Genomic DNA, 14447 nt, shown 5'->3' with positions numbered 1-14447 from the left:
AATTTTAATGTGCAACCTTAGCCTGGGACTTCATCTTCCATGCACAAAGATGGCATCCCTCTGTCAAAGCTTTGCAAGTGCTGTCCTGTGTTTTAATATGAAGATAAAACTTACACTGTCAGATACTAATGGTTCTCATCTTTACAGCAGGAAAGTTTTGTGACTGACACCCTATCATCATTTTAGATATTTTTGCATTTTCAGGGACTTTTTTAGTACTAAACATTAATTTCTCTTTTACCTTTAAGCAGAGGAAGGATAAAAATGTTTCAGAAGTTGAAAAACTCATTCTAAAAGTAGGTGACAAAAGAAATAATCTACTGCATACTAAGTATCATTGGAGCTCCTAGCAATACTTAATAGTGAAGTTTTCTTCATTTTGTTATTGATATTTAGTCAAAAAGGGAGGCGATACAAAAGGCACAATATGATGGGTGAATTGTATACTGGACACTGCAATTGCACACCGGACAATTGTATACCCATTGTCTTTGCTAAACTTCAAATATGTTGCCTACTTACCTATTTCAGGAACTACTAGTATGTTAATAAAACTTTGTCTTCCAGGCATGCTCAATTTGATGGCATTAACCTACTAAAGGTAAGATAATAACTTACCAACCATCTGTGTACTTGTCTGATCAATTCCCAAGTCCTGGGGAATGTCCTGTGCAATGTTCAGCATGTGCAAAATGCTCTTATTTGGCATGAATTCAAAATCAAGAGGAAAGTGTGACTTCTCAGGGTCCTAGGCATATGGTAAAAACACTCAGCCATTCTGATCAAAGCTATTATTTGTACTGGTTTTGGACGTGAGGGAAAGGTCTCTCAGAAACCAAAATTTCCCCTAAAATTACTCTAATCTTTTGGGCTGCAGCTGTTATTTTCCAGCCACTGTAAAATTGCCAGTGGAGCCTCGTGGTGGCCAGAGCTGGCTGATAGCAATTCTGGGGTCTGGCACAAGCAGTTGGCATGTTTCTTGGGTGGGAGCTCAAGGACTTGGTACAAGAGGAACTACAGGGAGCTAATAGGAGAAGTTCCTCAACCAGGTGAGACTCAGGAGAGCTGAAGTAGCTCTCATTCTGCTGTTAGGGCTGTTTAAATGTAGCATGGCTGTAGATAGATGCAGTTTGTGTGAAACTCAGCAGTGCTAGGTACTAGCTGGAAGTTCTGTGTGTGACAGGATATGGCTTTGGTTTGTTTTTTAAATGCATTCCTTTTCCCTGAGTTGTCAATGACAACATATAAATTTGTGTTTTCTCTCTTCCAGTATTGCCACGATCATCCCCGGAAGGCTGGATTCTTCATGAAGACAGAAGCTGCACAGCACCACAAAGTTGTTGCCAGTTTACCTCCAGCAGCCAGGGAACTGCTGGCAGAGGGTCACAATTCACAAGTATGATGTCACTGACACAGGTACCAAAGGGGAAGCTGTTGCAGGAGAGTTGGAGGTGAGTGAGACCTGGATGAAGGATGGATGTTCATCAGCTCTGAACGAAGCAGGTACCCTGTGTTGCTGTAATTTCTCTTGGCTCTTGGGCAAGGTGAACCTTCTGTGGTCAACACTTGCATGTACATGATGGCAGTGCTGTGGTTTCAGGGGAACGTAGTGCTTAGGGAAATGCTTGTTGTGATAGTGAAAGGCTAGTTCTGTCACTACTGCAATTGCTTTGAAGTAGCCTTGTTAATTCAAAGAAAAACCAAGAGTAAGTAGGAAATAGGTGGCCCTGGGACTGTTTTATCACAAAACCCCTTTTGCTTTTACAGCCTCGTAGCAGTGATCTGAAGATCTGTGTGACAGTCCTGCAGACAGATACCTACATTTTAGCCAAACATTTGCCATCCCCAACATACCAACCAATACTGCCTTGCTTTTTCTGTGGATTTTAGGTATCCGCTGTAATAAATGAAATAACCAGAAAAGATTTGGAGGGCTTGCAGATGAGGTTTCTTAATTTAAGATTGTTAGTTCAGTTTATTAATATTATTATTATTAGCCATTTCTAAAATGACAATCATGTGCCTTACGTAAATTTAGAAGGACATCAAATCCTTCCACGAACAGACCTGGAATTGTCATACCCAGAGGCAGATGAAGAATTTTCACTGGTGTTAAGTACCTATGAAGAAAGCCCCTGTCAAGCCTGGCTAATGCTGATAATCAGTGATTTGAGGGAACTGCATACTTCAGTGTGTGCATATGTGTATCTGATGTCTTCTGCCTACATACCATGCTATTCATGACTGACTGAAGCTGAACATGTCTTTCCATTGTCAAAACCTTTAGCAAAAAACTTCAGGAAGGTTGAAGACAGTTTGTTTTTTGTTTGATAATGTTAAAGATATTATTATAACAGATTTATCAGGATTTATCTGAGTTTCCTGCACCATAACAATATAAAAATAATTTCATTTGCTCTCAGTTGACCATCTCTGAGTCTTTGTAAGTAGCTGGTGCTAACCCTGTATTTCAAAAATATGGGTTGTCTCTGGAAAGCCAGGAGCTGTAGGTCTCCATCACTTTACGTTCAATCAGTCACCAAATATTCACTTCTCTCCCTGAATTTTGGGAGGCAATTTAATTTGAAACTATAAATCTTAGGGAATTGTACTGCTTCAGTTTTCCTGTTTAAGGAAGACCCATCCTTTCACTGACATACTATAAATACGAGGTTATTTTTATTTCCTGATTTGAGTAGTCCTGAAAGGTCTCTTGAAGAGGTAGGCCAGCTACAATAATCAGCAAATTTGAGCATTATTTCTTTGGGGATTACTTCTGGCTTGAAAAAGAGAAGTAGCAGCGCCCTGACCAAAATGAGGTGTCTGTTTTCTTCTTCATAAGAAGAAGGGAAACACTGCATTAGCAGCCAAAATCAAAATGTAATTAGGAAAGAGGAAGAAAATAGTTGTTCATCAGAAATAGAAACAAACTTAGATGGTTGATGAAGGGTTTGCCTTCTTCCCAAGTTGCTCTTCAGCTTTAAAGGACAGAAGGAGCTGGTGCACAGCCACCCTAATCAGAAGAGCTATAGGAGGGCAAGCAGCAGGTATGAGGGGGTAGCTCTGGTGCACTGCTAAGAAGCAATCTGCCCAAGATGAGGAGCATTGCTGACTGTGCTCTCCCTGCACTGGGAGCAAAATTCATCCTTAGTGCCCTGGTGTTAGGAGGGCTGCCAAGGTGATTTTAGCACTTTCAGTGCATTTATGCCATCAAGCTGGAAGTAAGGTGCTCCGTTTGAGCGTGTTTTCAGGACAAAAGGTCAGCCTTATCCCTCTGCATGACGCTGGTATTTGAATAATGTCAAATAAGCAGAACTGAGGCTAATTTACATTGTTGAAGGAAACTGGAAATACTGCACCAATATTACCAGGTGAATTGCCTCAATCCCTGTGAAGGTGACTTTGACTGTGAGATAGCCTGGCCTGTTTCTGACCCGTCCCATAGCTTTGTGACTGGAGCATGGTGTCTGGGGGTGCTTCATTGTGGCAGGGGCTGGTCTCTCACCTGTCTGATTCTTCTTTGGGTAAAGGCTCTGACCACAGGGAGCTGGACGTGAAGGGGATGTGCCCAAGAACCCTTTGGGGAGATCTGATTGTGCTATGAGGTGAACAAAACAGGCTCTGAGGAGTTCAAATATTGAAGAGTCCTGAAGAAAATGCATGCCATAGAAAGTCACAGTGGGGACCATCAGAAGGCTACATGTGAGTTGAAAGCCCTTGTGCAAGGCTGGGAGATTCTGAAGTTGGGAGGGGAGGACACACCATCCACATTTGTTTCTGAGGAAAGGAAAGCAGATCAGAGCTTGATTAGTTCTGCAATCTTTCTTTTATAATTCTTGCCTGAGATGGTTGTGTCCAGCGCTTGGGAAGCCCCATAGTCAGCTCCCAAACCTAAGCTGCCTGTGTCGTCTCTGGTCTTGCTTGTGCTAAACATCAGGAAAATGCAGGGTGCCAAATGCCTCCAAGCTGAATTTCTGGTTGTAGAGGCTACTCCTTGGAGGTCCTGTGAGGAATTCCTAGGCTGACAGGAGAGCTGATGGCCTTTGACACATTGCTTAGTTTCTTGTTTGGCATGCGAACATTCTCATGAGAGAAACAGATAGCTGGGAAGAGTTGGGGGTCACCTCATAGTTCTGTTATTCATCTCCTGGAATTGGCTGCTGGCTGCTGCGAGATGTAAGGTATGCTGCAGCCCTCGCACAGATACTGTAAGGGGAGTCCTACAGGCTCGCCGAATTCTTGGGATAACTGCGAAGAGCTCTGCACCTCGTGCTACAGATCACGCTGCCTGTCCCCTGTGAGAATGGGGCAGCATAGCTCTGCGGCCTGCCAGGCCGAGGTGGTGTGTGAGTTTCTCAAGTTTCAGATGCCTCCCTGCTCCATTTATGTAGCCTTTACTTGCCCTTCTCAAGGTCTAATTTCATGCCACCAGTGCAATAGGGCTGGAAGGACCGTGCGGGAGGCTGTGTGTACTACAGCCTGCATCACAAACAACTGCATGAAGTAACCTGTGCTCATTCCCAGAGGGGCTGTGTGTCCTGTCTCTCCAGCATCCCTCAGCTTTTGCAGGCCAGTCTAACAGGCTAAAAGATGAGAACAACTGAAACTTGTGTGTGTGCTCTCCTTGGTGTCCCACACACCTCCTGCCCTTTGCTCTCTGCCAAAATTAGTGAGGTGGGTGGGTTAAAGAGAGGAGTTCTTTTATGAGGCATGAAGAGAGAGCCCAGCCACTTTGGAAGCTTTCTACAGAGAACAATCCTGTGCCCAGTGGACATGGCATTCTTAATTTTAGTTCCCTTCACTTGAATTAACTTATCTTGTTGCTGCTCATGGGCTGCCTGACATCCTGAAGTCCTCATAGGTTTTCATCCAGGTGGCCAAGGTGGAGATGAGCTACAACCCCTCTGTGGCTCGAGTGATGAATTGCCATGGAAGTGAGAGCTGTTGCTGCTGCTTTCCCTTCCTGATGCATTCTCCCCAGGACATGTTCAGCTTCCGCTGGCCCAGGACCCACTTACAAGCTTTGAAACTGGATCCCCTGACTGGTTGTGACCCATGCAGAGTGCAAGGGCTGCTGCTGCAGTGGATTAATTTACCACTCACCTGTTTGCATATCAATTGCTTTGCTGCTTGGAATGGAAACTGTGGATTGTTTCTGAATGAAGCAGGTTTCACTATGGACAAAGAAAACAGGAAGGTTAGACTGCCAGTGAGTATTTAGCACGGTTGTTTTGGAGTAATTGTTATTTAAATCACTGGTTGCTGTTCTGTACCTCGTAATCTGCATCAATACCAGGTGGCAGCTCCTGACAGCAGGCCTGTCCATAGGAGGAGCAGGTTAAGTGCTGGGGAAGGGCCAGGAAGCACAGTTTGGCTCTAGAGCCAGCATGTAACTGCAGTGCTTGCTTATCAGCCGACACTCCTGCCTTTGATGGTCGGAAACTAAAGGGGGACTCCAGCTTCCCATAGCCAGATGCTTCCTGAAGTACACCCTGGGTTACAGTCGTGTGTTTGTTCCCTTTATTCATTATATTGTTTAGGTCTCAAATGCTTTTGCTGCAGTGGACAAATGCAACAATACAGAGGAGGAAAAATTGTGGTAGCTCTAAAATGTGTTTGAGTGGTCGGTGTTAGTGAGTTCTCCAACTTTGTATATTTCATCCACTTCTACCTGATCGATAGTTCTTACCATTTTCATTAAAGATAGTTTAACTAAAGCTTCATTTCCATTTGGGTTTTGCTTGCAGCGTGTTTTTTTTTTTTTTTTGTAGAAAACACTAAGACATCTAAGCACCTTTTTCTTTCATCAATCTTTATTTCAGATGACCGAAGCGCCGCTTTGCTTTGTAAATAAGCAGAATCCTACCTTTGAAAACAAGCACACTGATGACAAAACTGTGGGCTTTACAGATAAGAGACTGTTGTGTGAAAGAGCAGAGTAACAATAGTGAGCTTTTGGTCATCTGAAGAAAACTTTGATGTTATGCAGGTGTTTATCGCCCACATATGTCTGGGCAGAACTAAGTAGATCACAGCCACTGACTGCTACTAACAGACTGTAGTGGTGGTGCCACTGCCTTGTTCTGCTAGGGCTTGTGCCAAGACCTGAGTGTAGCATCAAGTGAAAGGAAACTCAAGGTGATGAGACTAAAACAACAAAACAAAAATTTTCCCCCAGTCCCCAATTGTTTTTTTAACTAACCCAAAATCTCAGATAGAAAACAAAGCTCGCACTGTTGATTAATCTTACTGATGTGGGTCTGGCTCGCGTATCAAATTGCTTAAACAGCTTATGTTTGAAGCACCACCTAAAGTAAATGTGTATAAAAAGGAGAAGGTTTTAAGCCCTGGGTAGCCTGATTTACTTCTGGCTCTATGGGCTAGATAAGCTAATTGATTTTGTATTGATAACACTTATCTAGAATGTTTTTCCCTGCTATCTGGTGGGAGTGGCTGTACAACCACAAACTCTGTCCCTTCCTGTGCTGACTGCGCCAGCTGCCAGGGTGTCGGGTGTGCGACCTTGGGGCTCTTTGTGGGTCTCCACACGGTATCTGAGACATGTCCATCCTTATGGTTGGTGCAGGCAGATGCTTTCTTCGTAAAAGTTCAGTTTTAATGAATTTATTTACTCTTTTACCTACCACCTACCCAGATAAAACATCACTGGCATTCAGACAGACATCTCATCACAGGAAAACGTGGTCAAGGAACTGTTTTTATATTCATGTTACTCATACTCCAGGAAATAACTGTGTCCTTATTCGCGCCTTTTTGTATGTTGAAGTCATCAGCGCTTTCACTGCTGTGTTGTTTGTTTTTTAATTTTCAGACTTGTAATGTGAAAATCTTATTAATCTTTAATCAGACTTATGTTGACTACAATCCAAAGTTTGCTGAGTGATAGGAAAAAAATTAATTCCATTATTGAGCAATGCTAAGAATGGAGGGCCCAAGGAGCCAGTGAAGTTGTGGCAGAGGAGCAAAGAGGCTTTATATTTGGAGATGTCTAACTGCACTCTTTAGTTCTGTAGTTGTTTGTATGTACAGCTGCCAGACCTAGCCAGTCACCCTGTGTTATTTTTTTTTTCTCTCCAGTACAAACAGCAGTTCCCTATGTGCATCCCCCCTTCAGTTCTGTGGGGCAAGATGACAGGAGCTGCCCTGGGGATAGCAGAAGGGTTTCAGTCACTTGTGATGAGGGAGAAACCCTCCCTGCACTATACTGAGTCAGTCCTCTGGCTGCAAATATTTTCAATGAGACAAGCTGTGATGGACGGATGCAAAATCCTCACAGTATTTTTCCCACTTTTCAGGGAGCTGGGGCACTCAAGCTGCAGGCCAGATTTACAAGATAGCCAGCTGAGCGCGGCAGATGAAAGGCTAGTGCCCATCTGCTCAGCCACAAGTACATGGCTGAACTAAAACACACTCTGCTGTCATTGTCAACAACTGTAATTTATTATCATGGCCAAGACAGCCAGGAAAGTGTATTTTCATTTTTTTTAAATCATGCACTATACTGCAATGCTGGTGCCAGTGGCAGAAGCTTTTGTTTGATAGGCTTTTGTTGAAGGTTCTTAGGAGTTGTTTTTTTTTCCTCAAAAGTTTGTGCTTCAAACGTAAATCAGTGTTTTATGATTATTGGAGCTACTTAACAGTGTGCTGCAGCACACAGCAATCAGTGACTTAGATTACTTGTCTTTTTGAGACCCTCTTGAGCCACAAGAGAGGCAGGTGGTAACAGCTGTACGTATAAGTGGACGAACTCTGACCATTTGGGTTTGTCCTTGGAAGAGCAGATTAAGACCACGATTAAGACATATTTGGGGAGAGGCTTTATCCAGTTCCTAAGGCTTCTTACAGTTCCTGAAATGCAGCAAGACAGTTTATTTCCTGGCCCCTCCTCAGGACTTACTGAGCTCATTCTGCAGTAATGTGAGTGCCAGGTAATAACTGCACTCTGGTTAGACAAAGAACTCTCAGCTAATGTTGTGCAATGCATGTGTTAATTTCAATTTTCCTCTGTTTGCTGTACAAGATGCCTGATAGGCCTCTTCTACTAGATAATCCTAGTTGTCAAAGTCCAACTCCATCTTTTTTCAAAAGCTCACTGCAGAATGCTATGCCGAGGTTGCCATCAATGCACAAAATTTAACTGTGCATTTTAGTTCTCTGCAGTGTCACAATGGTTAAGTCTTCATTTTCGAGAAATACGAGCTGAATCAGGGATGAGGATTAAGTAGCTCAAGAGCTGTGTGTAACACAAACAAGCAAGCTGCATATTAAATGGCTTAAAAGCTGCCATATGCAGTAGCTAGACATAAATGTCCTTTTCTGGCAGGAAATCTGACAGGGGGTTAAGCAAACAATGACAGCAGCTAATACTGCAAAGTGTTTTTTTCTACATGCTGGTTAGTACAAGAAATAAGGCAATTCAGCTCATAGTGGACGGAGGAAGAAGGAATCATCATCCAGCAGCATCGGAAAGAAATCCTTGTTTGGGACACTGCCTACTCACACTCATGCCTTATTTCACCCCAGGTAATACAAGGAAATAGCATGTTTCTCATGTTCTACAGGTATTGTAAAAGGAAAAATAAAGTATAAGAATTTCATGTACCAGTGGGATTTTCATTAAACAATGGGCTGAGCACTAAGAGAAGAAAAATGCTGCCTTCTTCCAGCATGGACTAACAGTTCTCTCTCTGCCCCGCAGGTACGTAGTATTGCCATTTTTTGATGTGGGTAAATTGAATTCTTGCAAACTGCAAAAATTTTGGATCCTTATAGAATGGACCACACTTGCAATAGAACTATCATCAGTTAATTTATTTGTTATAAATAAAAACAATAAATATTTCATAACTTACTCTTACAACTTTCTAAAAATATACATCTCATCTCAACATTCTCAAAAGTTAGTTCTGGGTTGTACAATTATAGGCAAAATATACAAAATTTTTGTAGCTGACACTTTTTACCCTTTACAGTCTACATTAGTACAGAGACTAATGCTCATTAATTAGTAACTGATACTCTGCTAGAGAGACTTTATCTGTGTTTTAACAGAAATACTGAAGATAACCAATTTACTCTAACAAATGGCAGTTCTCTACAAAACTACCTTTATCCCTATTTAACAGCTAAATTTTGGCTACTGTTATGAGTAGTCACGTGAGATCTGAAGGACCTCTGCAAAGTTTTCCTCAAGATCATCAAGTGCCTTGGTGGCTTCCAAATCACTGTCACAAGTCAAGTTTAAAGTTGCCTCACATGAGGGTGAAGTGTCTGGGTCTTCAGATTTCACGTAAGAGTGAGACTCTGCCTCAGTGTTCTTCATTTCAGCAACATCTTCTGAAAAGTCATCTTTACTCTGTGTCTCCTTTGAGTTTTCACTGCAAACTGGTGATTCACATGTGCTTGGTTCCTTTAATAATAAATCCATGGTCGTAAGGAATTCTTCACTTTTTGTAGCTTTCTTTTGCCTCTGACTTTTACTAGTCAACTCAGGCTCTTCTGCCATATTAAACTCTTCCAGGTCCAGTGAGTCCACAGCTTCCCAGTCCGTGTGGCTTTCCTCAGTGCTGCAACTGAGGTCTGCTTTAAGCACATCCAACAGGTTCCGCATCTTGTTCTAGGGTGTGAAGGAACAAGGGGTGACTCCTCTCCATCTGCCCAGAACTCAGGGCTCCATTCTAACATAAAGAGATGGAAGCTGCTTGCAAATGGTTATACAGCAACAGGCACTAAATGGGGTTGACTGTTGTCACTGTTTTGTGACTGTGCCTGACTCATGGGTCGTGGTAGATCAGGAGTCTGCAAATCTCTCATTGATAGAGAAAGATGCTCCCCACTGAGCATTCTGGTTACATGTACTAGCAGCTTTTCTTTGTGTTTTGTAAGCATCACTAAAGTCACATACAGAAAGTGAGAATGTTACAGAGGCAGTACCTACCTCATCCAAGCGGCTCTTGTTTTCTTCTATATAACACTCAAACAATTGTTCCAGAACTCTACAAATAAAAATTAAACCGCTTAACAGGAAAGAAAGCATCTTTTTAGAAGTCTATATGAACTAATGACCCTAGTTCTTGATTTTCATTTCTTAACTGAGTGGAACCAATAAGATTGTTTCAATTATGCTCTGCCACAAAGAGGGCTACCTGGAGCCTTTGGACAGCCAACACTAACCATGGGGCAACTGGTAGCACAGCTCTGGGTAGTTTTGCTCTGTTGAAACTACACAGTGGGAGAAACCAATAGTCCAGTGGAGGTTCTGCTGTCATGCTGAAGCACCCACAGTGGCTGATAGAAATGTAAGTAAAGGGAAGGAATAAAATCCAGATTCAGAAAAAATCCAGAGACAAGTCCTCAGCCCTGAGAACCTTCTTCCATTGCTTATGAAATGGTGACAGGATAAGAGAAAATTTCAACAAGAAGGAAGTGTCCTGTGGCAACTAAGGTACACAGTCACAGGAACAGATTTCTAGAAGGTCAGGTGAATTTAATCTAGCTTACATTAGAAATTATTTAAAAAAAAAAAGGAGTAAATGTAAAAATAATTTTAAGAGAAGACATTACTGTAAAAAGAAAACCAGAGAGAGGATGCTCTTGTAATTTCTCAGAATTTGATAGAGGCTTCTTTATCAGAACCAACAGATTAAGTAAAGAATTTGACTACTACTCAAATCCACGAATTGTATAACAGCTTACTGTTTAATTATTTAAAAAAAAAAAAATCATCATTTAGTAACTGGTGAACCCTTGTCTGGAACAGTATGTAATCCGTACAACCTATGTTGAAGGTTGGATTCATACTGGTACAGGAACAAGGACAGAAGGGAATGGAGGATATATTGTGTGACAGATTAGTAATTTGGTTTATTTTACATCTTGCAGAGTAAAATTATTTCTTCTTAGCATTATTATACATAGGCTTTCAGGTTAGTTTCTAATAGAGTCTGCAATTTATGGTACATCACAGCAGACTGAAGGAGATAACCCACAGAACTTTCCCAGTCCTCTTTTAACAAAGCAAAAAAGAAAAGGAAATAAAGAAAGAGCAAAGGGTAGCTGGGTATTTATATATTCTTAAAGGCAACTCAATGATTACTAAAGACTACTTCCCTTTCTTACAGAGTTCCACATATTCCTGACATAAACTTGAAAACAACCATAACCTACCTGTTAGAAAACAGTCCGAGGTTAAGAATTTCATTTGTTACATCTTCAATGAAAGTTAAATATAAAAGGTCATCTTCTCTGGAGGACGAACAGAAAAAAACAATGTTGAATGTTTAAATATACAGACACCTATCAGACGATGCAGTACATATGATTACCTTTATAGGCAATATTATTAAGAACATCATATAGATCTTAGCACCAACAGTCATTTTTCAAAAAGATCATTCTACCCAGACAAACTTAGCCCTTCATTTACTTTTAAAAATAATTTAAACAGAAACATGTACAATGTCACAATAGTGGAAAGATCACTGCAGTGTTTCACGTTTCTGTTATCTTCCTGTTGTGGTATAAACTAGTAATGGGAGCTTCAGTGAGGAAACAGCCAAATCTTGGAAAGTATTTACAATCTGCTTTGCACTCAAGAAGAAAGGCACACAAACGAGGAAGAAAGTGTAATATGGCAGCCTGGTGATCTAAGTAAAAGGCTTCCAAAGGAGCTTCTAGAGAATCTAACTGCAACTTAAAATGTCTAGTACTCAGTGGGAGCTCAGAAAAATAGGTGCTTATTGACAGCCTCCAGTCCTTTCAAACAACAATTCTTTGATGTTCCAAATCCTTGTTAGAGGTGGCTTTCACCACTGTGATTGTATTTATTTATTTATTTATTTTTTTAATCAACCAATCTGAATGGAACACTTCAAAACTTTTAAGTTCTGTTTAGAAAACAATCCACTCCCTTTTCCTCCCCCTCAGAAAAAAAAGGAAAATAAAAGATTTCAATATTGTTTCTCTTTCATAGCATCTTTCTAAATATCCTGACATATCTGTCCAAACAAGCTCTACAGAATCATTCTTAATAAACAGAACCAGACTTAATAAACAGAAACTATAAAAATGGGATACATGATTAGGCAAAAGCTGTCATCTAGTCTGAAGATTGTAATTTTGGTCCCTTCTATAGTCAAAGAAGAAATGTAACTATAGATGACCTGTAATACATCCTTAAAGATAGGCAAGAACAAGCCTATATAAAGCATAAAGAAATTAAACACCTTTCCCAAGGTCACAGGGACAAAGCATTGGCAGTTTCTGAATACAACTCAAACCTCTTCAAATTGTCATCAAGTTTCAGAGCAGAAATTTAGTAAGAATGCCCCTCAAGTTGACTTTTTATCTTACTAACATCCGCTTCAGACAGCTTTTAGTCCAAAAAAGAACTGGAAACATTTACAGTGTAGCCACTGGATAATAACAGTCTAGATCTTTCATTAACTATTTTATAGCAATTCATATCCACATCAGTGTTACTGTATATTGTGAAAAACAGCTTATTCTGAGTGCTTATTCACTGTTTCAAGTTCAACAGTTTTGAGGAAGGGTTTCTAGTTTATCGTTGCAAACTAGCAGGAGAATGGTGCAAGTATACTTACTCAGCCTCGATATTTGTCCTTGCTGATGGCTGCTCAGAATACAGCAATGTCTCTCTAATCAGAAAATCAAAGGATAAGAAATAGCAGAAAGCAACATTATGTAAACCCTTTGTAGTACTTTGCATATGACTCTCTTCTGGAGCCATCTTGTGCCATTATCCCCACTACACTTCTTGGAAGAAAAAAAAAAAAAAAAAAAACAAAAACGAAAAAGCTGCTAAATCCTACTCCAATAGTAAAATCCACTGCCTACATTGAAGTCTGAAGACAATAGTTCAAGAATATTTTGATACCTCACTATATGCAGTGTGCTGGTAACTCAGAAAGACCTGTGTTACTTCAGATGCTATATAGAAGTCCGTTACCCATAAAAAGTGATTTTAGTGTAACATGATTTGATACTTAATCAGATAAGACTCCCTATGTTCTTTGACACACAACAGATTTTCAGGAGTAGCTTGTGACTACTGCTCTACTGTACAAAATATCAAACACAAGTACACAAAGGGATAGAGCTCGTAACATACAAATTGTACTGGATAAAAACAGTATCACAGGGTGCTGATGTACAAATGAAGAAGACAGGTCTGTACAAAGCAGAAAAAGGGAGGATGAAAGCCCAAGTGCTAATCTTGGGACCAGGTCTATAGAGGAACTGTGACAAATCTATCTTAAATACACCATATGGAGTTTGCAGGTCTGCAACTGAAAGAATGCAGCTTATAGATCTAAGTAACTTAGCACCTGAGTGCCTCACAGAACAAAGGATTAAAAGCACCGGAGATTTTTATTATTATTTTTAAAATAGCTGCTGTTACACTGATAGTGAGAAACCTAAACCCTGAGGAATGCCAGGTACAGGTTTATGCCTGAAAGCAGATATCTGGAGTTAGGACTTCCTTAATTTGGGACTGCACTAATGCACCTCCATGAACCTGGGATATCTCTTGATGCACCTTCCTTCTCTTATATATTTATATTGTTCCTTTAGGAACCAAGATTTTGCTGGCTCCTCAAATTCAATTCTCTTCTTCAACATGGAAGTTCCAGGAGACTGCAGGAGAATGCCCAAGTCATTTACCTCCAAGCATGCTCTACAGGTTCCCATGGAAAGGAGAGCTTCCATGGAGAGCTAAGCAGCAAGTGAAGTGTGATTCTGAGGCCAGCAATAAGGTTCAGACCTGATTTTCAACACTGTTCTTGTATTTTAGAGAATGTTCTAATGCTCAGTGTTACAGCTTCAGAAAAAGATGTGGTAAAGGCCTCTGGTCTGCAACTCTGGCATACCTTAGATCCAGAAGTCTGGATGTCTGCAGACCCTTTTTCCTGAAAGGTATACCAAAACCATATTTAGGTGTAGCACTGTATATGACATATATAGGCTGTAAGCTCAGATTTACGTTCATAACTAACAGCTGTATTAACTTCTTATCAGTCTCACTCCCAACCAAAATAATAATAATGATAAAAAAAATCCTGTATTTCAGAGCTCTCTTTCTTAATTGGCTTTGCAGTGGAACTTCATAAGAAAACAATTCTAAAGTTGGGAAAAGCCACTGATCTAAAACAAACCAACAAACAAGTTCTGTGAGAAGAAACTTAGAAATGATTGGAGTGGCTCACTGCCTTAAGAAGCTGTATAAAAACAAACAAACAAACAAACAATTAAAAAAAAAGAAGAAATGCTTCAAATATTTATTCCTTCTGTAAATCACACACCTTAGAAAGGAGTATGGAAAAGCAGCTGTTCCTCTCTCAGGCTCATCCACATCGTATTTGTTATCTCCAGCCTACAACACAGAAATAAAATCTTTCTTATCAATG

General features: G+C 40.6%; 1 protein-coding gene across 1 annotated transcript in view; it reads right to left on the bottom strand.

The window, feature by feature from the left end:
- Nucleotides 1–7981: 7981 nt before the first annotated feature.
- The window catches only part of SPATA7 (spermatogenesis associated 7), a gene marked incomplete at its 5' end in the record, with an annotated part of 46762 nt that continues 40296 nt past the window's right edge, over nt 7982–14447 (bottom strand). The window contains 5 exons of the mRNA XM_084287992.1: nt 7982–9637; nt 9959–10016; nt 11188–11265; nt 12624–12677; nt 14343–14413. Coding sequence (XP_084144118.1) covers nt 9164–9637; nt 9959–10016; nt 11188–11265; nt 12624–12677; nt 14343–14413 — 735 coding nt within the window. The 3' untranslated portion in view covers nt 7982–9163. The remainder of the gene's footprint in view (nt 9638–9958; nt 10017–11187; nt 11266–12623; nt 12678–14342; nt 14414–14447) is intronic.

This window comes from Netta rufina (genome assembly GCF_964035555.1).
Source record: "Netta rufina genome assembly, chromosome: 5".
Taxonomy (NCBI): Eukaryota; Metazoa; Chordata; class Aves; order Anseriformes; family Anatidae; genus Netta; species Netta rufina.
This window is presented reverse-complemented; position numbering and strand designations above follow the sequence as displayed.